Source organism: Podarcis vaucheri, assembly GCF_965113315.1.
Source record: "Podarcis vaucheri genome assembly, chromosome: 16".
Classification (NCBI taxonomy): Eukaryota; Metazoa; Chordata; class Lepidosauria; order Squamata; family Lacertidae; genus Podarcis; species Podarcis vaucheri.
In genome coordinates this window covers 29,735,152-29,758,501 of record NC_138754.1, presented here as the reverse complement: position 1 = coordinate 29,758,501, position 23,350 = coordinate 29,735,152, and the positions used below count along the sequence as shown (strand labels likewise).

The 23,350-nt window shown below is 44.4% G+C and overlaps 2 protein-coding genes across 2 annotated transcripts in view; one reads left to right on the top strand and one right to left on the bottom strand.

Moving 5' to 3' along the window:
* PI4KA (phosphatidylinositol 4-kinase alpha) overlaps nucleotides 1-23,350 on the bottom strand; it is a 107,042-nt gene that overhangs the window by 51,381 nt on the left and 32,311 nt on the right. Inside the window, exons 16-20 of the mRNA XM_082202973.1 lie at nucleotides 23,136-23,319; nucleotides 20,662-20,765; nucleotides 18,779-18,947; nucleotides 18,308-18,358; nucleotides 151-259 (exon numbers count right to left, since the gene is read on the bottom strand). Of these exons, the coding sequence (XP_082059099.1) occupies nucleotides 151-259; nucleotides 18,308-18,358; nucleotides 18,779-18,947; nucleotides 20,662-20,765; nucleotides 23,136-23,319 (617 nt within the window). The remainder of the gene's footprint in view (nucleotides 1-150; nucleotides 260-18,307; nucleotides 18,359-18,778; nucleotides 18,948-20,661; nucleotides 20,766-23,135; nucleotides 23,320-23,350) is intronic.
* Nucleotides 2,668-12,778, top strand: SERPIND1 (serpin family D member 1). Its single transcript, XM_082203308.1, has 5 exons — nucleotides 2,668-2,703; nucleotides 6,317-7,200; nucleotides 9,423-9,696; nucleotides 10,388-10,532; nucleotides 12,509-12,778. Exons 2-5 carry the CDS (start codon nucleotides 6,333-6,335, stop codon nucleotides 12,698-12,700), a joined length of 1,479 nt encoding a protein of 492 aa, XP_082059434.1. The 5' UTR covers nucleotides 2,668-2,703; nucleotides 6,317-6,332; the 3' UTR covers nucleotides 12,701-12,778.

Genomic DNA, 23,350 nt, shown 5'->3' with positions numbered 1-23,350 from the left:
AACAAATTAGCATAATTCTTCAGCAGTGAAGTCACTAGTAAATGAAAAATTTTAAATGTGGCAACAGGCAGCTATTTGGCATATTTTCAATATTTTCCTGCCTCTCCGTTGAGAAACGGTTGTCCAAATAAAAAGGAATCTCTGGAGTACCTGAGCCTTCCACGGCAAATCCCATAAGCACCGAATACAGCCAGAAGTCGCGGAAGAGCTTCTGTAACCTGGGCTTAGCTTCCTTGATGGGCGGCAAGCGTCTTGTAAGCTAGCAGAGTAAATGGAAGGGAAAATACGTTATAATAACATAAATGCAATGATATGCATGTAGATATTCTGGTACTTCTGATCTTGGATTTCTCACCTAAACATCAACCTAATCAAATGCAGATCATACTAATCAACATTAGTCCATCAACTATTGTGAGCCACTGGATTAAGAGTACTATCTCTGTCATGACTCATGTTAACAATATTAACAACAAGAAGCAGCGACTCTACAGAAAAGATGGGGAGCCACTGAGCCGTCAGATGTAGTGGGGGCTACAACTCCCAATATCCCTGATCAGGAGGGAGGGGTCCTGTTGAGGTGAGATGGAGTTCAACATCATCTGGTGGACCGCCCTTGCCCAGCAGAATTGTTGAGAGAACAAAATGAGAGGTTTCCAATTTTAGAGTACATTAATTATAGCAAAGACTCTCAAGGGCCGTAAGCACATACATTGCAAGACATACTCAATGTTATTGTGGAAGGGCTATAGCTTAGCTGTAGAGCATCTGCTTTGCCTTCAGAGGGTCGCATTCTACCCAGAGTGGCTGAGGAAACCCAGTCAGAAGGTACAAATAATGATATGATATGATATGATATGATATGATATGATATGATATGATATATTGTCAGGGAACTGACATCGGAGCTAGAGGCGGAGGGAAGGCTCTCAAATGATGCTAGAGAAGGGCCCAGCAGGGAGAGAGGCAGCTCCGCAGATGGGGAAGCAAATCAGCGCAACACCAGGGATATAGAGGGGCTGATGGGGGAATCGGCGAGAGGGCTCCAGGACTCTTCACCGGACACCAGCGGGGAGAGCACGGGTCCTCCGCTACCCACGCCCACCCTGCGCAGAAGATTTCCGCGCAGAGAGAGTAGGAGGAGACTGGGTGTCAAACAACTTTTATGTTGGAAAAGATTTAAGAAATGCCCACTGACGGATACTGCTAGCGACTGAGGCAGCCACGAAGTGAAGGGCTGCCCAGACTGAAAGGTTTAGCAAGGCAACAAAGCCTGGAGAGGCGGCAACTTACGCACGAGCAACCCATACACATTACAGATATGATATGATATGATATGATATGATATGATATGATGTGATATGATATGATGATGTTCAATTTCTGCCTGGTATCTCAAGATAGGGCTGGGAGACAGCCCTGCCTGAAATCCTGGAGATGACCAGCCAATCAAGGTATACAATACTGAGTTGATGCACCAATGGTCTGACTCAATATAAGGCAGCTTCCTACGTTCCCAAAACAGATTAACTATACAATCATACCTTGGATTACAGACACTTTGGGTTGCACGATTTCGGGCTGCGCACCGTGCTGAACCCAGAAATACCGGAACAGGTTACTTCCGGGTTTCGGCGCATGTGCATGCGCTAAATCACGCTCTGTGCATGGGCAGAAGTGCAACCCGTGTGTGCACAGACATGGCGCTGTGGGTTGCGAACACTGTGGGTTGCGAACGTGCCTCCCGCATGGATCACGTTCGCAACTCGAGCGTCCACTGTAGATGCTACAGAGAAAGCCGGCAACAGTTAACTATTTCAACATGACATCTCTCAGAGTCCAGGGCTTGCATCCTCCATGTTTGAACACTATCAATTCTGAAATGTTAAAGGTGATTATGGAATTTAAAATGTAGTTCATAAGTTAGAAGGAGCAATCAGAGACAGCTCAACTATGTTAGGCATCAATCAAAAACGCCTACAAAATTTAGGAAAGCAAGGGACACTTGGCTAACAAGCTTACATTCTCTTAACCATTTTTATCACAACCAAGTGACCAGTTTTAGGCTCTATCCCACAATTGTTCTATGTGTTTTTAAAACTCAAAAGAAGCCTTGTGTGGCTGAAAATTTGAGCAGGGGAAGTGAAAGGGGTGGGGAGAGACTGTTGATCATAATCCCTCCAGCAGGTTTTTTTGCTCAAAACTGCATTCCCCTGATTCAACTTTCTCCCTGCATAAGAAAAGAAATGGTATTGCACGTCACCTCTAATTTTCATTTATTCAACTTGCCATGAAGGAGATCAATGTAAAATGATCCATCGTCATTGGGACAAAGTGCATTCTGGAGCGACGTGAATGTGGAAATGTCATTCCAAAGCTACGCTGAACATTATGCTGGTTCCTGGTCTTATGAATCATCTCTGGTGGGCCTCATAATGGAACCATTGAAAATGACTCATTACAGCCAAAGAAAATGAAATGGCCTGTAACTCCAGCAGAAGCCAATGGACTACAAAAGATCAGAAGATCAATCAGCAGAGGCAGCAAATGAACTAGAGGGATTTTAGCTGACAAGATAAACTTAGAAGTGATTGATTTACAGCCTATTTACTTTAGCGCATACCCATACACCAAAGTTCACAGTCAAACATTTTCGTCCTCTTTGAGTTGCTCTTCAGATCATACTGTTTGGCGACAGAGGAGGTAAGAAGTATTTCTCTCTTTTGGAGATTAATTAACTCTAAAAAAGTTATTTCTGGACTAAAGGAGTGAGGCAGAACAATGCATGAACCCCCAAAAGAGGCATAGCTTGAAAAGACCAGAAAATACCTGCAACTTTATTAATGGCAACGCTGCTGCAACAGAGGATAAAGCAAGCATTCAAAAACTTACAGCTAAACACACTTACTGAGAAATAAGCTCCAGTGGACACAATGGGACTTACTTCTGAGTAAGCATGCATAGGATTGTGCTATAAAAGCTGTTGCCCTTCTCTAGTACAGGGGTTGAATGGGTCTGCAGTGAAAGGACATCATAATATTTGTTCTTCTGGGTCTTAAAAGTATCCTGAAATTCATTCATGTAATAGCTGGTTGTTAGAGGTTGGGCTCTGCTTTCAATTTATTGTTAAAGCGGAGAGGAAAAATCCTCAACAAATGCAGATCCAGAGAAAATAACGACTGGTTCTGCGCAAATGCAAAGGCTTACCAGCTCTCCTCCCAGTGACAACATCCTACACCCCCCGAAATGCCACCCCCCAAAAAAGGTAATGTGGTGAGAGGTGTTTGCAGCCCAAGAAACCGCTAGCAGATTGTACCATTCAATTACAATTCCCAACACCATTGTTTGTTTCTCTCTGTGTGTGGTATATGTGTGTACAAACATGTAGGAAGAGGGAGTTTTGCATACATATACAAATTTCTCTGGAGTATCTACACTTCTCGCCCTTCCTTCTAAGAGCCAACACCAATTCCTCATCTATTATATATATATATATATATATATATATATATATAAAACCTTTCCATATACCGTATTTACTTGAATTCCATCAAATCTAATGTGCACCTTAATTTTCAAAGCCTTGAAACCAAAAAGGTATTTGCTGTCGGATGTAAACACGCCATCAAATCCAATGTGCACCCTAATTTTCGTAACGTGATTTGGCCAAAAAAGGTGTGCATTACATTCAAGCAAATACGGCATATGCATGCAAGGCAGGTCTAATTCATTTTAACTTCATTACATTTACTTATTACAAATCCCGTTATTTAAACACATTGAACACTTTCAACAAAATTGGTCATTGAATACTTTATCTACTTCGTGTTGTATCCAGATAACCTTTCCTCGAGTAGACCCACTGAAATCAATGGACCCAAGTTAGCCACATCCATTCATTTCAATAGGTCTACCACATCCATTCATTTCAATAGGACTACCACTGGCTACAAGCATATCTGTATTACAGAAAGTTGTTTGCTCACTCTGAATTTGGACATCTCTTAAGATATAACAAAGTTTTGCACAACAGCTCCTGAGATCCAAGGGGCAGCTTTTCATCTGTTTGGCTAGAACAGGGGTGGCCAACTCCCAAGGGACTGCAATCTACCAAAGTTGTTGAGCTTTTTCTAGGAAGGAAAGCCCTGTTTTGCGGGGTTCAGGTCAAAGTTTTCCAGCTTTTTGGGGGGAGGAGGAAAACCCCATTTGGGGGGGTGCAGGGCAAAAATGTTGAGCCAGTGATCTACCAGTGATCTACCTCAGACGTCCAGTAGATCACGATCTACCTGTTGGACGTGCCGGGGCTAGAACATGGGTTGGCAAACTAAGGCCAATCAGCTTCTAAATCTGACCCGCAGACAAGTCCTGGAATCAGCATGTTTTTACATGAGTAGAATGTGTGCTTTTATTTAAAATGCATTTCTGGGTTATTTGTGGGGCATAGGAATTCGTTCATTTCTCCCCCCCAAAAAAAAAGCCCTGCCCCCCACAAGGTCTGAGGGACAGTGGACCGGCCCCCTGTTGAAAAAGTTTGCTGACCCCTGGACTACAACATTTTGAATCCAGATGGCAGTCTTAACCTTTCAAACTGCCCTGATGTTTGGGTTTCTTAGCATTCCCAAGCAATCTCAGGTACAAGGCTGCTAGGATGAAATAGCTATGCCTGCGTTAAATGGAAAACTTTACAACTGCACTCTGTAGGTTCTGTTACAGAACTCCAGATCTCTATGCATAGTTGCTTGGGAAGGTGTGGCCTTCTTCCACCTGGTTTTTGTGTGTGTTGTGAATGGCCAATGTACGTTCCTGCCTCAAGTCAGATGCACACAAGGGATTATGGGTACTGTGCACTCTCCTAAGATACTAACTGAAATGGACCACCTGCCAGTCCTTTATGGGAACTTTGACCCAAGGCGATAGATATGGGTCACTTCTGATAGAAGCATCTTTGCAACCTTTCTACTGATTAGAGTCTGTGTCTTGGAAGGTTCACCTTTTGGAAAAGTTAAGAGATTTCTGCAGTATTTTTTTTTAAGATGAATTACAGCTTGCACTAGTGACTTTTAATCCACGGCCTCACTAGGTGTTTGACGTTCCCTTTCATTGTCCCCACCTGCCCCCACCGGCTCAGGTCTCCCTCCCGTCCGATGAGATTGGTGCCTCTTCATGTTTTCCTGGGCGTTGAATCAGCTGTTTGCTTAACTGTGTGCACAGTGTTATATTCTGGGAAACAAACCCCATTTCCAATTTATAAAAAGCATCCGTTATTTGTTTTTGCTCATTCAGCAGATGCAAAGTAATTAGCCCTTACTGAGCCTTGAAGATGTGAATGCTGAATTTCTGGCCTTTTTTTAAAAAAAAATAAGAATGAAAGCTAATATGCAGATGCATCTGTGCATCACCCCATTTCAGTAAAATATGCCTGTAATTACAAGGTGCTGAAGGGCTTCATGTTGATATCTTAGCTCTATTTCAAATCAACTGGATGCCTGCAGTCAAGTCATTGGCTCATTAGTTCAATATATACAATTCGGCCCGACTGGCACCCATTGTTCCCTGAGCTCTCACTGAACCAGCAAGGTTAGCTACACTGGCAGAATCTCCCCCACCCACCCCCATCAAAATCTAGGCTCCTGACCCCGGCATATCCCATCAATCTCATGTTAAGAAATACATCTGCCAAAGAACTACTGCAGGTCGGAGGAGGACACACAAAACTGGGCTTAGGGACGGATAAACAATGTCAACTTCTGTCCTCCAAGTTCCTCATTTTTACGAAATTAAATTCAGCCCTTCACATTTTCACACCAATTCATGAGTTTGCTTTCCTAATGAAATTTCATCAGCATTTTAGTGCAATCTTCTCCTAACAAACACGTTTTTGTGTGCAGTTTTGGCTCACACACAAATTATTTGCAAGCAATTTCCGCTGACAGAATGCATCTTTGTATACAATTTTCACACTTTACCCTAGTATATGCAATTGTGAACTCATTACTTGGCTGGAGAATTGCAGTGCAAAATATAAAGGAGTGCGAATTTTGGAGGATGACTGTTTTTTGGTTTGCACATTGCTTTGAAAAGTGAGGATTTGCTGGGTTTGCCTTTAAATACAAACTGAATAGAATTTTCTTCCCTCATCCCTAAGACTGGGCTTGATGGACAAACAGTGTGGTCTGGCATAAGCCACCTTTCTAGGTTCCTAGGTTCCTCCCACTGTGCAATCACAGCCTCCGCAAAGGGAAACCGATTCCCAAGCAAGCTTCCTAAAAGCTTTCTAGTTCCAGAGTGTCTAACTGTGATGTTTTGAACCTTCCAGTGTCTCGGTTGTGAAGATGAAGCTACTGCTGCGTTCAGCTTTCCTCTCCCTCACAGTAACACTTGCATTGTGTGGAATCAAAGGTTTGCAAGAGCATTTTGAACAACTCGGCATTCAGTCCCTCAGTCCTCGTGGGCTCCACAACAATGGGACTCTTAGTGTGGCCAATCTCTCACCCGAGTTTCACCAGGAGAATACAGTGACCAACGACTTGAGCACTGAAGGTGAGGAAGAGGAAGACTATCTTGACTTTGAAACTTTGTTCAGGGAAGATTACGACGATGTTGACATAATTGATCCAGATATCACCTCTGAGTTCAAGCAAGGGAATATTCTTAAACTTTTCCAAGGGAAAACCAGAATCCAGCGCCTCAATATCCTCAACGCAAACTTTGCCTTCAACCTTTACCGGAGTCTGAAGGACAAAGCCAACTCCTCAGAGAACATCCTTTTGGCTCCAGTTGGAATTTCCACAGCCATGGCTATGATTTCATTGGGACTGAAAGGTCAGACGAAGGAGGAAGTGTTGGATTCCCTTGGCTTCACCGAGTTTGTCAATGCCAGCTCCAAATATGACATTACGACCATTCACAACCTTTTCCAGAAACTCACTCACCGGCTCTTCAGGAGGAATTTTGGCTACACGCTCAGGTCAGTCAATGACCTTTATATCCAGAAACAATTCCCTGTCCTCAGTGAATTCAAAAACAACATGAAGAGGCACTATTTTGCTGAGGCTCAATTGGCCGACTTTTCAGATCCAACTTTCATCTCGAAAGCCAACCAACGTATTCTGAAGCTCACCAAAGGATTGATAAAGGAAGCTCTGGTGAATGTACCCCCAACCACCATCATGATGGTCCTCAACTGCTTGTACTTTAAAGGTAAAGAAACAAAACGAAGCGATGGCGATTTCACCCAAGTACAAATGCATAAACTAAGAGATTACCAAACAGAATCCTAGCAACTACTGTATTTTTCGTTCTATAAGACGCACCAGACCATAAGACGCACCTAGTTTTTGGAGGAGGAAAAGAAGAAGAAAAATATTCTGAATCCCAGAAGCTAAAACAGCAAGAGGGAGCACTGCGCAGCGATCCCTCTTGCTGTTCTAGCTTCTGGGATAGCTGCGCAGCCTGCATTCGTTCCATAAGATGCACACACCTTACTTTTTAGGAGGGAAAAAGTGCGTCTTATAGAGCGAAAAATACGGTACATAAAAAAGAGCGACTAGGCAAGTGATCAGCCTTGGCTTTACAAACTGCAATCTTCTTGTTTTTAAAAAACAGGCAACTGTCGATATTAAACACAGCATTTCAGCCAGCTTTACAGAAATCATCTCTTAAAACATATCAAGGACATAAACAATCAAAGGTTACATAAGGTTAAAAAGACCAAATACAGCTGCTGTTTCACTGCTCTGATTCTGGCACACATTCCAAGCGCTAAATGAACTGCCACATACTTTACTTTTTGTATTTCATTTCCATTTAATTCCAACTTTTAACATCCCCCCCCCCCAATCGTCCCCACATGCATATATACTGAGGATTACACTTCATATATCTGATGACGCAGTCCACAAAAGCTTATGCCATAATAGTTTTCTTCTTCTTCAAGGTGCCAAAATATACTTAGCTGCTTTTGCTGCAGCAAACTAACACAGTTACCCTCTCTGGAAATTAGCTGCTTATGACTCCACCTTTGATATAGCCAGCAGTGTGTGCTATTTACTCATTCAGCTGCATTCATGGATCATGAGCAACTATGAGTGGTATCCTCCAGAATACATTTGATAAAAGGTAAAGGGACCCCTAACCATTAGGTCCAGTCGTGGCCGACTCTGGGGTTGCGGCGCTCATCTTGCTTTATTGGCTGAGGGAGCCGGCGTGCAGCTTCCGGGTCATGTGGCCAGCATGACTAAGCCGCTTCTGGTGAACCAGAGCAGCTCACGGAAACAACGTTTACCTTCCCGCCAGAGCAGTACCTATTTATCTACTTGCACTTTGACGTGCTTTCAAACTGCTAGGTTGGCAAGAGCAGGGACTGAGCAACGGGAGCTCACCCCGTTATGGGGATTCGAACCGCTGACCTTCTGATTGGCAAGTCCTAGGCTCTGTGGTTTAACCCACAGCGCCACCCATGTCCCAATACATTTGATACCAAGTGCTTAAAGCAAAGGAGCTGGCTGTTCTTTTAAAAAAGGAGGAGCTAATAAACATATCAATTTGTCAGAACGATATCTTAAAAGCCCTGCTGGACCAGATCTTGTGAGCCAAATAGACAAACATGCCTGCTCCCAGTAAGGAGTCCACACCCCTTTTGTCAAGAGTCAGTTTGACTCAGTGTGTCATCTAAACCTAGATTGTGGTTAAGATCAATCCTTAGCTACAGTCAAAATAAAAAAATTCCTTCCAGTAGCACCTTAAAGACCAACTAAGTTAGTTGGTCTTTAAGGTGCTACTGGAAGGATTTTTTTTATTTTGACTATGGCAGACCAACACGGCTACCTATCTGTAACTGGAACCTTAGCTACAGATCATGGTTAAGGAGTAGAGAGACCTTAGGTACAATTCAGGTTTTGGACAACGTTCTAAGCCAAGCCTATCATGCCATGCTGTGCTGAAGGACCAGGGATGAAGCAGTGCAGTCCTGGTTAACCATAGTTTGGGCTCACTGTGATGTGTGAACGAGGCCTTCAGGTCTTGCTTGTGGGATTCCTAGAGGTATTTGGTCACAGTGGTGATCAGAACGCTGGACAGGATGGGCATTTAGGTCTTGTTCACACATCACAGTAAAACAAACTATGGCTTACCAGTTGTCGCTCTCCAGAAACTTGTACTGTCTCTGAGCCTGCGGGCGGGACATAATAATCCCTGCTTCAATTGTCCTCCATGTGTTGAAGTCTCCATTAAACATGTTAATTAGAAAAAGTGTGCCACCTCTCAAAATGCATAGCCGCCTTCCTTGGAAGTGTCAAAGCTGTATGAAATACTGCTTTTGGCTTATATTTTTATATTCAGAAATACCTGAAACTATGCCAAATCGTAACTCTTTTCCTTCCCAAGCTACATTTTATGTATTAAGTTTTCTTCTGTGTTGACAGGAACCTGGGAAAATAAGTTTCCTGTGGAAATGACACGCAAACACACATTCCGCTTGAACGAGAAAGAGACTGTGAAAGTTTCCATGATGCAGACGAAGGCCAATTTCCTGGCCACTGTAGACCACGAGCTAGATTGCGGGGTGCTCCAGTTGCCGTACGTGGGCAACATCAGCATGTTGATTGTACTGCCCTATAAGCCATCGAGCATGAGGACACTAGAGAAGCAACTGACTCCTCAGCTGGTAGAGAAGTGGCAGGAGAGCATGACTAACAGGTACTTCCTTTACTCAGGGTTTTGTTTCTTTCCTAATGACCTTTCGCTGCATGATATGAATAGCCTATGTGATATTTGGTGCACATCACTGAATCAAACCGTCCCACGCTGTTGTAGCCAAACTGCTGTAACTGGGTTGTATCCAATGTTCAACTTATGCAGAGTAGGCCCATTGAAAATAATGGACATGGCTAACTAGGTATTTTAATTTCAGTGGGTCTACTCTTAGTAAGTTGAACACTGGATACAACAAGTAGATCTAGCTTAGCTGAACAACTTAGCACAGGCTTCGTCAACCTCTGCCCTCCAGATGTTTTTGGCCTACAACTCCCATGATCCCTATCTAGAAGGACCAGTGGTCAGGGATGATGGGAATTGTAGTCTCAAAACATCTGGAGGGCTGAGGTTGAGGAAGCCTGACATAGCACAACTAAACTCAAGTGGAATATGATCTCAAATGGGGTCCACCTAGCCAACAGACTCAATGCTACAGCTCCAAAGGGGATGTTACTAAAAGAGGAGACTAATGTATACCAAAGAACTAGTCACACTGTGCAAGGCAGGCGTGCTAGAGTATAAATTGAATTGGGTATGACAAGAGGCTCCAACACTGCATAACATGGATTAAGAACTGTTCTGCACCCTTGACTTGAGTCAATTAAAGCCTGTGATGTTGTTTTGTTCTCCCTAGAACAAGAGAAATAATGCTACCTAAATTTAAGCTGGAGAAGAGCTATGACTTGATTGAGTATCTGAAAAAACTGGGAGTAAATGAGCTGTTCTCCCAAAATGGCAACTATTCTGGGATATCGGAAGAGAGAATCAACATTGAGAAGGTAACTAGCTTTGGCACAACCTGATCATCCTCTCAAGGATGGCATTGCATAACAGACAAAATAAAGCACATTGGAGCAAAACCATCCTCCCCGTCAGTACCTCTCTCTTCGCTCTATTGCTTCAGAGTGAGCCCAGAGGAAAAGTTATTTATGCAGGTAAAGAGAAATTGTTTGGCTCCTCTCACTTGCATCTTCCCTTTTATGCAAACTTGGGCCCAGTGTTGCCTACAGGACCGCCTCTCCTGGTATGTTCCACGGAGGACCTTACGGTCTTCAAACCAAAACATCTTGGAGGTCCCGGGCCTCAAGGAGGTTAGAGTGGCCTCAACCAGAGCAAGGCTTTTACGGCTGTGGCTCTAATCTGGTGGAACCCTCTGTCACAAGAGACTAGGGCCCTGCGGGACATATTTCTGCAGGGCCTGCAAGACGGAGCTGTTCCACCAGGCCTTTGGTCAGGGCACAGCCTGACCCCCTCCTCTGGCATTCCTCACAGAACTCTAGCCCAATGGTTGCCATTAATCTGATTTGAACTGATTTTATAATGAAATGATTTTAGAATGTTGTATCATTTTACTGTTGTTAGCCGCTCTGAGCCCGGCTTCGGCTGGGGACAGTGGGATATAAATAAAATTTTATTATTATTACTATTATTAATTCTCAAGAAACCAGAAAAAGTGCAGTTCTAAAAGGTTCAGTCTGCCATCTTGATTCAAAATGGCATTCAACTACACCCAAACATGGATGAAAACCTGCTCCTTCATTTCAGAAACCATCATGCAAAATGTGGTTAGGGCATCTTAAGAGGCGTTCAAATGTAAAGAGAGCAAACAGCTTTCCAAAATATTTGTGGTTGTATACACCATTAGTCACGCTCAGGGTAGACCTATTGAAATGAATGGGCATGGCTAACTTGGGCCCATTCATCAGAGCAAAGGCTAGCTGGATACAACACAGAGTAGATAAAGTATTAATGACCAATTTTGTTGCAGGTGTTCCCTGAGTCTAAATGAAGTCATTGTCCAAGTGCATAGCCAACAAACAAACAAACCTTCCAAAACATGAGACATCCAGACAACCCTGACTTTGTATGTCAGTGGGCAGATACATGAATAGCTGCCCCTTAAGTACCCGGCAGAAGAGAGACTCAGATTTTGGCTGGGTGCTTCCCCTTATATTCACATCTTTGGCACCCAGCAGTCCAGAGTCTCCCTAACACAAAGGAAATCCAATTTTACCCACCCAACAAGATTCCAGAGCACCCCTTCATAAGAAATGTGGTACCAATAAGCTGAGGCAGAAGGCAGGAAAGTACTTGAATGGCAACTCATGCCTTGACCTTTAGGAAGCAGGTGAGCCTAGCAAACCGGTGATGGAAAACAGATCCTGGAAAGACCGGTCAGCAGAGAATATTGGATAACAGACAATAAATCTGATCTAACAAAGCTGCAGCCCTCCGGATGTTGTTCGACTATCACTCCCAGCATCCCTGACCATCAGCCAGGATGGCCAGGGCTGATAGGAGTCCAAAATCTGGAGGATCAGAATTCTCCATTCCATTAAAGGCATAAGTCCAAATCAGACCATGTTTAAGGCAACTTGTTGGGCTCTTGGTTATCTGACTGTAGACGACCATCTCAGGAGCCCTGGCTCCCGAACCATCTGCAATCATTCCAATTCATCAGTTTCTAACCATGATGGTGCCCAAGACTGCTTGAATTATGACCCATTGTTTTGCAGCAGGCCAAGCTTACCGCCTGCTAAGTTTTTAGAACCCTGCAGGTGTTGGCTGAGAAAGGGGACAACTCAATAACATCCCCAAAGCAGAAGACATGGAAGCCACAGCAATGACTGAGCTGAAGGTTATATAGATGGTTGTGGCTTGGCCAGGCCTTTGTACAATTGAGGTATCCAAGACATGGTGTTTGGTCTTCTTCTGCATGCTTGTGCTCCATAATTTCCCCCTTCTTTTTTTACAGTTCAATCACCAGGGGACAATTACAGTGAATGAAGAAGGCACGGAGGCAGCATCTGTGACCACAGTAGCCTTCATGCCCCTTTCAGCTCAAATTCGCTTCATTATTGACCGCCCTTTTATCTTTCTCATCTATGAGCACCGCACCAACTGCTTGCTTTTCATGGGCCGAGTCGTCAACCCAAACAAGTTGTAAAAGAAGAGGCGAGCTTTCGAGATAGGTACATCTAGGCAACCTTAATGCGTCTTAAATAGAACCATTTTTATATGCCAATTTAGTGTCTGTGTTAGTCGTAAGTGCTATTGCGTGTAAAAATGCAAGGCTACCAAATCGAAACCACAGCGATATATTGTTTAATTACAATCTGTAAGGGAAAATATTGCTGCAAAGTACTAAAAACACCCTGTTCTGTTTCATCCCAAGCTACCTGGAGGTCAGAGCTCTTTGCATTTTGGAGAACATTTTCATGCCGCCTGAAGGGTGAATAAAAAGTGGCTCCACTGAGCAACAGCTTTTCAGTTACTAAAAAGGGATGCTGTCTATGTTCTTCCCAGTTGGCCAAAGAGATTTTAAACTTTAATTATAAAAGAACCATTGATGTTTGACAAGAGCAATACAAAATACTCATCAGGAATATTGAACTGGGTTTCATTTAAAACTTGGTGAAACAGATGGATGCTACATGAATTCTTTGTGGGTGAGGAAAGAGAATACGCAAAGATCTAGGGGGAAACATGATTCCTCATCAGTTTGAATGATGAAAATGCAGAGAGTAGAAGCTGTCCATATACCATCGGGAAGGCCTAACAGCGTAAAGAGAAGAAAAAGTCTTACACTTACAGATGTTGGGATCCAAGACTGAGAGGTGGTAACCCTGAACAAAATATTACAAAATTAAATGTAGCAATAATGGGGGGGGGGGGGGAGTAAAATAGTCGCATCCAGATGAACACAGGAAGCTGCCTTAAACCCAGTTGGTTCATCTAGCCTAGAATTACCTACTCTTAACTAGTATTATCTTCCCTAAAACAGCCATGGGGAACCTCTGTCTGTCCATATCTTCCTGAACTACAACTCCCATAAACCCTGGAAATTGACCATGCTTACTGAGGCTGATGGGAGTTGTAGTTCAGCAGCTTTTGGAGGGCCAAAGCTTTCCCAGGCCTCCCCTAAGTTCTCAAACAGAGAAGGAACTGCTGCTCAAAACGCTTTTGAAGTGGCTATGGCAGGGATTTAACATGGGGCCTTCTGCAAGCCATCATTAGTGTTCTACTACTAATACTCCTCTCCTATTAAAGTCAGTTTAGGGCTGGAAAAAAAGAGCATGAACTCACTGCATTATTTGAGGAATCCATATAGGGCAAACAGTATCGTTTTGCAAGAACACAAACACTTACTTTCACTCTGTAACTCCGCTACCTGTCTGAAGCAAGAACAAATCTGCACTTTGAACAGCATAGTTGTTGTACTGACATTTATGCAACCCAGAGAGGTCCCAACTAAAGTACAAGCAATCATGTACACATGCAGAGATTGTTCCTATATTGTTTTTTAAAGAAGTGTACCCTGGAGTTATGAGAAGGCTTGATATAAAAAAGTTTCCATTATCTCCGAGAGTATCAACATAATTAGAAAGTTATTTCATATTTAATAAAAGGTTGTGCTGAAATCCTGAATTTGGATGCTGCATGCAGTTTTATTTCCTTTGCCACCAGTGTAAGGTGACTTTTGTACAAGAAAATTCAAGCACCAGCCATTTAAATATAAGCACATTGCCCCACACATTTCAAGTTAAACATGTGCTTTAATCTGCCCCACTGAAACCACTGAGGTTTAGATGCTCTACAAGCTATGTTTGTGTGTGCACAAGTTATTATTTTCTTTTCTTGCCTGCTTTTCGATATGCCTGTCTTTATTCAAAGCAAAGATGGTACATGGAAATTTTCAACACTATTGCAGCAACCCAAAGCACCACCTAGAACGATTCTTCCTCCAAAGGCAGGATTTATACAGAAGTTCTGGATGGCTACAAACTCTGATTTGAGTCCAAAAGAGCCCTAGGCTCAAGGGGAGACCCCACTTTCCACTGGTTCTATTCTCCAGCTGCAGCCACAAAAACCACATTCTAAAGGGCTCAGTTTGGGGCAGCAATTTGGGGAGGTACCAGCAAGAAAGAGGACGGGCGGAGGAAACCCATCCTGGAAACAGCTGAAAGCCCTATAAGCAAGTACAGTCACACCTCAGAAGTCGAACACGTTGTGGCTCATGTTTTGGCTCCCGAACGACGCAAACCCAGAAGTGAGTGTTCCAGTTTGCAAACGTTCTTTGGAACCCGAATGTCCAATCTGGCTTCCATGGCTTCTGATTGGCTGCAGGAGTTTCCTGCAGCCAATCGGAAGCCGCGCCTTGGTTTCCAAATGTTTTGGAAGTCGAACGGACTTCCAGAACGGATTCCGTTTGACTTCCGAGGTATGACTGTACTCATTTCAAAAAAGATTTCACTGTAATCCGAGGAAATATTTAATAAATACAATTTCAAAAAAGCATTTAATACATGAAATGTTGAAGTAATTTCTGTATTTGAGGGTGGGGGAGAATGTGTACCAACTGCACACAAAGATCTGTGTAAATTAGTTTCTATTTTGTTGCATGTGCTAATCAGCTCCCAAACACATTCCTGCATCAAGAGATGAGTTCATACGTTCGTCAGAAGAAGACTACAGTGGTACCTCTAGATACGAACGGGATCCGTTCTGGAGCCCCATTCGCATGTAGAGGTAAACGTAGCTAGCAGCAGCTCGTCTGCGCATGCACACGTCGCTTTTCGCCACTTCTGCGCATGTGCGTGACGTAATTTTGAGCGTCTGTGCATGCGCAAGCAGTGAAACCCGGAAGTAACGCACTCCATTACTTCTGGGTTGCCAAGGAGCGCAACTCGAACGCGCTCAACTCGAAGCGTACTTAACCCGAGGTATGACTGTACATGCTTCCCCGTTCCCTTTTGCATAAATCATCTCCCTGCTGGGAAAGCAAGAAGACCTGCGACAAAATGGTGCAACACAGAGCGCTTGAATTCTGTGTTCCAGGCCACAAGCCCTGCCATCTTATAGGGCACTCTATTCCAATCTCCTATGCTTCACCCACTGCTCCAGACACACTGGATTTTGCAGCCACTCTGTCATCACTGAGCTGCTTTGGGTCGTCCCCACCCTCACTCTGAAAATCAAGCATTCCTCCCAAGAATGCAGATACCATCCTGTCTTATTTCTCACTGGCCCTACAACAATCATCCCTCAGTGCCTGAGTTGGGTTTTAGCATGTACAGTGGTACCTCGGGTTAAGTATTTAATTCGTTCCGGAGGTCGTACTTAAGCTGAAACTGTTCTTAACCTGAAGCACCACTTTAGCTAATGGGGCCTCCTGCTGCCGCCGCGCCGCCAGAGCACAATTTCTGTTCTCATCCTGAAGCAAAGTTCTTAACCTGAAGCACTATTTCTGGGTTAGCAGAGTCTGTAACCTGAAGCATATGTAACATGAGGTACCGCTGTATCAAGAACGGGGAAGCTGTGGTCCTCCAGATGTTACGGCCAAGGAGGAAATGAGTTGTGGTTCTGCAACATGTAGAGGGCCCCTGGTTCCCCATGTCAGGAATATACGATGTTGCGTGTCAAGCGGCCATTCTGAAGAGCACCCCCCGCCCCCTTTCCAGAAACAGATCAATTCCTAGCTAGCTACCTTTTAAAAAAGGCTAAGCAGAAAAGCCCTTGCAATAGGAGCTGGGAACTCTTGATCACCACAAATTGTGCAAGAAAACTAAATATTTGGTTTACAGGCCCTCAATGTAACCATTAACTTCTGTTAGGGCTCATAACGGTATTTACAGAGAGCTTAATGGTTGAAAAAATGCAGATTAGGGGGTCTCAGATCAAACACCATAATGGCCTTGAAGTATATATTTTGAAGTCTTTAGTGTAAACAACATTTTTTTTTTCCTGAGGAGGAATTGGTCTTGGCTTGTAGATAGAGAAATTACTGCTTTTCAGAATTCTCGCTGTCTATAAACCAGGCTGAATAAAAAGTTCTCTCTCATACAGGAACAAATACGGAGCTAGACAGGGCTTTTATTTTTGCAGAACTGCATGCTTCTTCCTTTGTATAAAAAAGGCTTGCATCCAGTATTTGTCTCTGCACACAGAATACCAACCACCCCATTCCACACACCTGTCCCAATTTTCTCCCCAAGAACCAGGAAGCATTCCACACCCACTGAGAATTCTCACTCCTCACTGGGCTGCTTTTCGGAATGTTCTCCCCTCAGATATTTTTCTTTCCTCCTAAAGGTGTGGGGTTTATTTGTACTCCCCAAGGTTGCTGATACCTCCCCCTACGTGATCATATCGATAAGAACGTTCACCCATCTTTAATGCTATTGCTATTATTGTGAGCCATTTTGAGCTCAACATTGCTGTTGGAAAAGTGGAATACAAATATGAAATCAAATCAAATAGGTGGCTCCCTTTTGGCAACCTAGGCAGTAACGCTCACCGCCTCAACTTCGGAAATAGAGGGAATGATTCTAAACCAACTAGGTTTTGTGGAAACTTAAATTGGGTCAAAGGTGAGTGGTCAAGAATTATGGGAGGTGTAGCCCAGCAAGAACTAGAGAACCACAGCTTCCCCGCCCATCTTAAAGACTAACAAACCCATTATAGCATAAGCTTTTGTGGACTGTAATACACTACATCAGATGTATGAGTATATATACAGTGGTGCCTCGCAAGACGAAAAGAATCCATTCTGTGATTCTCTTCATCTAGCGGTTTTTTCGTCTTGCGAAGCAAGCCCATTGACGGATTAGCGGATTAGTGCTATTAGCGCTATTAGCGGCTTTTAGCGGCTTATCTGCTAATCGGATCAGCTGATAAGCGGCTTAGTGGCTTAGAAAAAGGGGGGAAGGAAAAAAGAACAGCAGGAACTCGCAAGACATTGTCGTCTTGCGAAGCAAGCCCATAGGAAATTCGTTTTGCGAAGCACCTCCAAAACGGAAAACTCTTTCATCTAGCGAGTTTTCCGTCTTGCAAGGCATTCGTCTTGTGGGGCACCACTGTACACACACACACACACACACACACACACACACACATACAATTGTACCTTGGAAGTCGAATGGAATCCATTCCGGAAGTCCATTTGACTTCCAAAATGTTCGAAAACCAAGGTGTGGCTTCTGATTGGCTGCAGGAAGCTCCTGCAGCCAATCGGAAGCTGCAGAAGCCACGTCGGACGTTCGGGTTCCAAAGAAAGTTCACAAACCGGAAAACTCACTTCCAGGTTTGCGACATTCGGGAGCCAAAACCTCCAAGAACTAAGCTGTTTGAAAACCAAGGTATGACTGTATATACACACAAACGGGGGAGGAATGCTAAACAATGACTTTAGAAGGAAAGGAAATGCAGAAAGTATGGATGGGAACAATTATATTATTAACAGTGAAAATTTAAAAAACACACCTATTGATAACACAGATATTCTGGCATTGGTGAGCCAGCGCATACACACACAAAAAAAAACTTTATATTTTTTCAGTTCACCAGAGAGAACTATACTAAACAGTTTCACAAGTTTCAATGAAATCATGTTAATAAACAGATGATCACTGTCTTGTACTTTTAGCAAGGGGTGGGGGGAGGAGAGTCAATCATTGTTTTACATATTTCCCCGTTCAGATTTTCCCAAAATATCCAGCTTCCAAGCACGGTGCCCTGCTCCAAAAAGTAAATGACCTGGGTTTAAAACACTCACCACAGCAATAACAGGAATCAGAACTCCCAGGTTCCCTGCACTGCTAGATGCCTAAGAAAAAAAAAGAAAGAAAGAAGGGGGAGAAGGGAAGAGATGTCAGAAAAGCTGAGGGGAAAAACAGAAATTCCCGTAACAATGATAGAAAAGCAACTGCAAGGTCATGAGTAGAGACTGGCACATGGGCATTCAAGGAAGCCGCTGGCTGCTCAATCAGATCTCATTTCCCCTTGTAATGAAATTTGTTACTGGTAGTAAGATCTGTTTAAGCTGCTTTAGCTTCTAAAGCAAACAAAATGGCTTGACCCAGTAAAATAGCATGCCTATGGTTAATGAGACAGCTCTGTCCCACTTAAGAGCACACAAAACAGCCTATACCAAGTCAGCCCAGTACTGTATGGCCAATTCTGACTGCGTTTAGAGCTAATAGCTTTTATTCTGAATGGCTGCAAGAAGCTTCACTTCACATCCTACCTTTAGCGCCGGGCCTTTTTCACTGGCCCTCTCACTGGCTCTCTTCCCTTCGAGCCCGAGTTGTACGAACAGTTCCAGCAAGTTCATCAGCAATTCATCCACAAGGTGTTCATCTTGGATGTTTGCAGCTATGTTAGCGAGGGCATTAATAACAGCTAAGGAACAGTGCCTGGTGGGAAGGGGGGTGACGGAAAACGGCAGAATCAGTAAGAGAATCAGCCCTTTGTTTAAATACAGCGGTACCTCGGGTTACATACGCTTCAGGTTACATACGCTTCAGGTTACAGACTCCGCTAACCCAGAAAATAGTGCTTCAGGTTAAAAACTTTGCTTCAGGATGAGAACAGAAATCGTGCTCCAGCAGCACGGCGGCAGCAGGAGGCCCCATTAGCTAAGGTGGTGCTTCAGGTTAAGAACAGTTTCAGGTTAAGAACGGACCTCCGGAACGAATTAAGTACTTAACCTGAGGTACCACTGTAGTTCCCATTTTCATCCACAGCAGAAGTGAAAAGAGACAGAGCACAAGGAAAGCGCTGAGCCAGATGCTCTAATGTTTTAGATGTTATTTTTAATTGTACTGTTTTAGCTTTTTGCATTTGTTGCCCTTGGTCCTTTGGCAGGAAGGACAGGCTATAATAAATTTGGATTCATAAGTAAATAATAATAAACAAACAAGAATGTTGTAAGAATGAACCATAAGAATACTGTGTATTCACAGATCAGCTAGAATCTGATGCCTTGCCGCAAGGTTAGCCAACATAATGCCCTCCAGATGCTTCTGGTCTACAATTCCCATGATCCCTGGCTACGGACCATGCTGGCAGAGGCTAATGGGAGTTGTAGTCCAAATCCACTCCCGAACTACGGGGGGGGGGGTTGCGGGCGCACGCAGCCCCGCGGGACTCAGGGAGCCCATCAATATTCATATCTGGTAGCACCAGCCAATGGGCTGGCACTAGGGGCGGGGCTACCTGGGGGCACTTAAGGTCAGGGCAGCCCTGGCTCGCCCCCTTTTCCTCCTCGGCAGCAGCCACGGTTTCCCACCCACCTACCCTTTTAGGTAGGCATTCTGATTTTGCTATGGGCTTCGGCTGGTCGCCGCAAGGGGCCTGCTAGGAGTTTTTCCATTTGGCTAATTGGCTGAATTTTGAAGCCACTTGGTTTTTTCGCCTACCTCGTAGCAAAAAACGTCACAACTCTTTGGTTTTGGCGGTTAGGCATTGGCCGGGGTATTGTTATGCAAATGAGGGCGGGGGGGGAGGATCGCCATCACCTCCCCCCAATGCTTGGAGGGTAGTTCGTTAAAGGACTCCGGGGGGCGTCGCCTCGTCCGAAACCTACAGAGGCTAGGGCCTAAAGCGCGCTCCCGAGCGGTAACCCCTTGGGGAGCGTCTACGGATGTACATCTGGGGGGCTCCCCCTGTTGGTGCTTAACCCTCCCCGGTTAGACCGGATAGACTGTTAGGGCCAATGCCTAAGGCCAATACCGCTCTTACCTGTAATCAATAAAGCTGTGGCCATTTTTCGCCCAACAACCTAAATTCTTGTGTCTGGTGTCGTTATTTATTCCATCTGTGGGAGGGGGTGGGTATCGCCACGCAACAACATCTAAGACACCATATTGGATAAACCTGCTTTACCACATAAAAGTTGCATCCGACTAAGTTATACTTGGTGTGGAACCGTTAAAATTAATCAATCTCAGTCACATCCATTAATCTCAGTGGTCTCCTCTGAGTAGGACTAATAGACGTGTCCGATGCTTGATAGGAAAATTAAACACCAATGCCTTTGGGAGGAATCCACAGACTTTAATGAGACAATAATGCTTTCCTTAAAAAAAAAAAAAATTCCAATGAGCCAGCAAGCATAATAAAGATTACCTATATCCATGATCCTTGTAGTCTTTTGTTGCAGAGTATACAATTGAGCTAGCTTTAACACTGATCTGCTGAAACAGATTCCATACCTCCTGGTAAATATATTGCTGAATGGAAATAAAAAGATAAAATTAGCACCAAGTACAGAACCTACAACAACAAAAACCCAAAACCTTTACAAACAGAAAGGCACTTTGGCACAACTAATTAATTTTGAATACTGTATCAAAACACACAGAGAGCACTCAGAAGGAGCACAAGGTTGTGGGCCAGAGTATGGCCTCTTTAATCCCTCATTGCTCTTCACAGAGAGAAGGGACTTGGGGTATACAGGCCATCAGGTCTGCTCCTAGAGACAAAGGACTCCCATTGGAGCAAGTCTCCTGCTGCGGCTGGAGCTATTCATGTCCTGAACAGCCAGCGTTCCAAAGACTTTGGGGAGTACTAGACATTGCATTAGCAAACATGAGAGCTCAACCATGTGTCCGTCAAGACGGTGGGAATAAGAGGTGAACGTACTTGCAGGGAAAGCTCGCGAGTTCATTGCTTCTCCCTACAAGTGCTGCTCCGCCCCCTGCCCCCCAAAGCTAGGCTCACTTCTACTTCGGCAGCTTAGCTGTGGGACTGAACCACTTAAAACTGTTGCAGGGGCAGGGGGATTGAAAGGGGAAATTGGTGTGTAGGGGAAGGAATAAGCACCACTAAAGGGTAAAGGGACCCCTGACCATTAGGTCCAGTCGTGACCGACTCTGGGGTTGTGGTGCTCATCTCGCTTTATTGGGCGAGGGAGCCAGCGTACAGCTTCCGGGTCATGTGGCCAGCATGACTAAGCCGCTTCTGGCGAACCAGAGCAGCGCACGGAAACGCCGTTTACCTTCCCGCCAGAGCGGTACCTATTTATCTACTTGCACTTTGACATGCTTTTGAACTGCTAGGCTAGCAGGAGCAGGGACGGAGCAAAGGGAGCTCACCCTGTCGCGGGGATTTGAACCGCCAACCTTCTGATCGGCAAGTCCTAGGCTCTGTGGTTTAACCCACAGCGCCACCCGCGTCCCTATAAGCACCACTAATTCTCTGCAAGGATTACAAAATAATACAGGCTTTTCCTTGGATCACCTAGCTTCTTTCTCCTGACCCGTTATCTGTCCTTCTGTAGACTACCCCTGGCACCGATACCCAGGTTCCTATCACCCGTTGCCACCCATCACATGCCCATGTGTGTACAATCAAGGTTCAGAAGGCCTCACCCAGTACCCAATGGGCCCAACCTGCCAAAACAGGGTAGGGAGACAGCTTACAACTCCCATTCTAATTTTTATCCTTTTTGGCATTTGTATGCTGCCCCACAGAGGGACGTGGGTGGCGCTGTGGGTTAAACCACAGAGCCTAGGACTTGCCGATCAGAAGGTCGGCAGTTTGAATCCCCGCGATGGGGTGAGCTCCCTTTGCTCGGTCATTGTTCCTGCCAACCTAGCAGTTCAAAAGCACATCAAAGTGCAAGTAGATAAATAGGTACCACTCCGGCGGGAATGTAAACGGCGTTTCCGTGCGCTGCTCTGGTTCACCAGAAGCGGCTTAGTCATGCTGGCCACAAGACCCGGAAGCTGTACGCCGGCTCCCTTGGCCAATAAAGCAAGATGAGTGCCGCAACCCCAGAGTCGGCCACGACTGGACCTAATGGTAAGGGGTCCCTTTACCTTTACCTTTACTTTTTTATGCTACCCCATAACATAAAATGTTCTCTGGGTGGCTTGCAGTAAGTAAGTAAAACACAATTTACAATAATTAATGAATTGATTTCATAAAATTTAGGCACCTCTTGATTGTAAGAGGATTCACAAGTGGTTTACAAAAAGATAAATACAAAATGGGACATAAAACCAAAAGCTACATAAAAACATAGTCCTAATCCGAAAAGTCCCATTGAAATTAATGAACCTAACTATCTTAGGTCTGTTAATTTTAATTGATCTACACTGACTAGGAGTTAGTTGTATATGGCTCCCTTTTACAATATCTCTGGTGGGTGAGAAGAGAGATCATGTTCAGAAAGGACCTACCCAGACAAAGCACACAAAATAAATGCAACTGCAGCATTTATAAAAAAGGGTTTTGTGAGCAAAGGACATTGCACCCCCAGGGTAACAGACTACAGGCGCTGTCACGCTTTTGCAATTTTCGGGTGTGATTCAATCACCCACTAGCAAATTCAGGTTGTGCAATTATAGTGGATCTGGCGCTCTTGAACAGCAAACTCACTTCCCCCAAAAAATGCACTGGAGAGGGTGGGGTAACACTGGTTTTGATGCAACATCATCTAATCTCCCCACAAATGTGAATGAATGCTCCTTAAATAGCCAACGTCGTCCAGTCTCCTTGCAAATAAATCGGGATGAATGCTCAACCAACAGGCTACCCAGAAGCATCCATGCATCAGCTGCCATTGACAGCTCCCCAGCCAGTTCGTATCTTCTTACATTTCCAGTGATAACTAAGCATCCCAGTTGGTCAATGATGAGCACATCGAGAGGAGAAGGCGGCTGGCAGAACTTCTGCTGCAGGATCTGAAGAATCGGCTCCATCACCTTTGGCGTGTCCCTCAGGGCTACTGCAATGTGCCCCAATGCACGTATTGTGTGGTCTGGAATCAGATGGGCCTCCCTAAAACAGACCAATAAAAAATGTGTTTGCA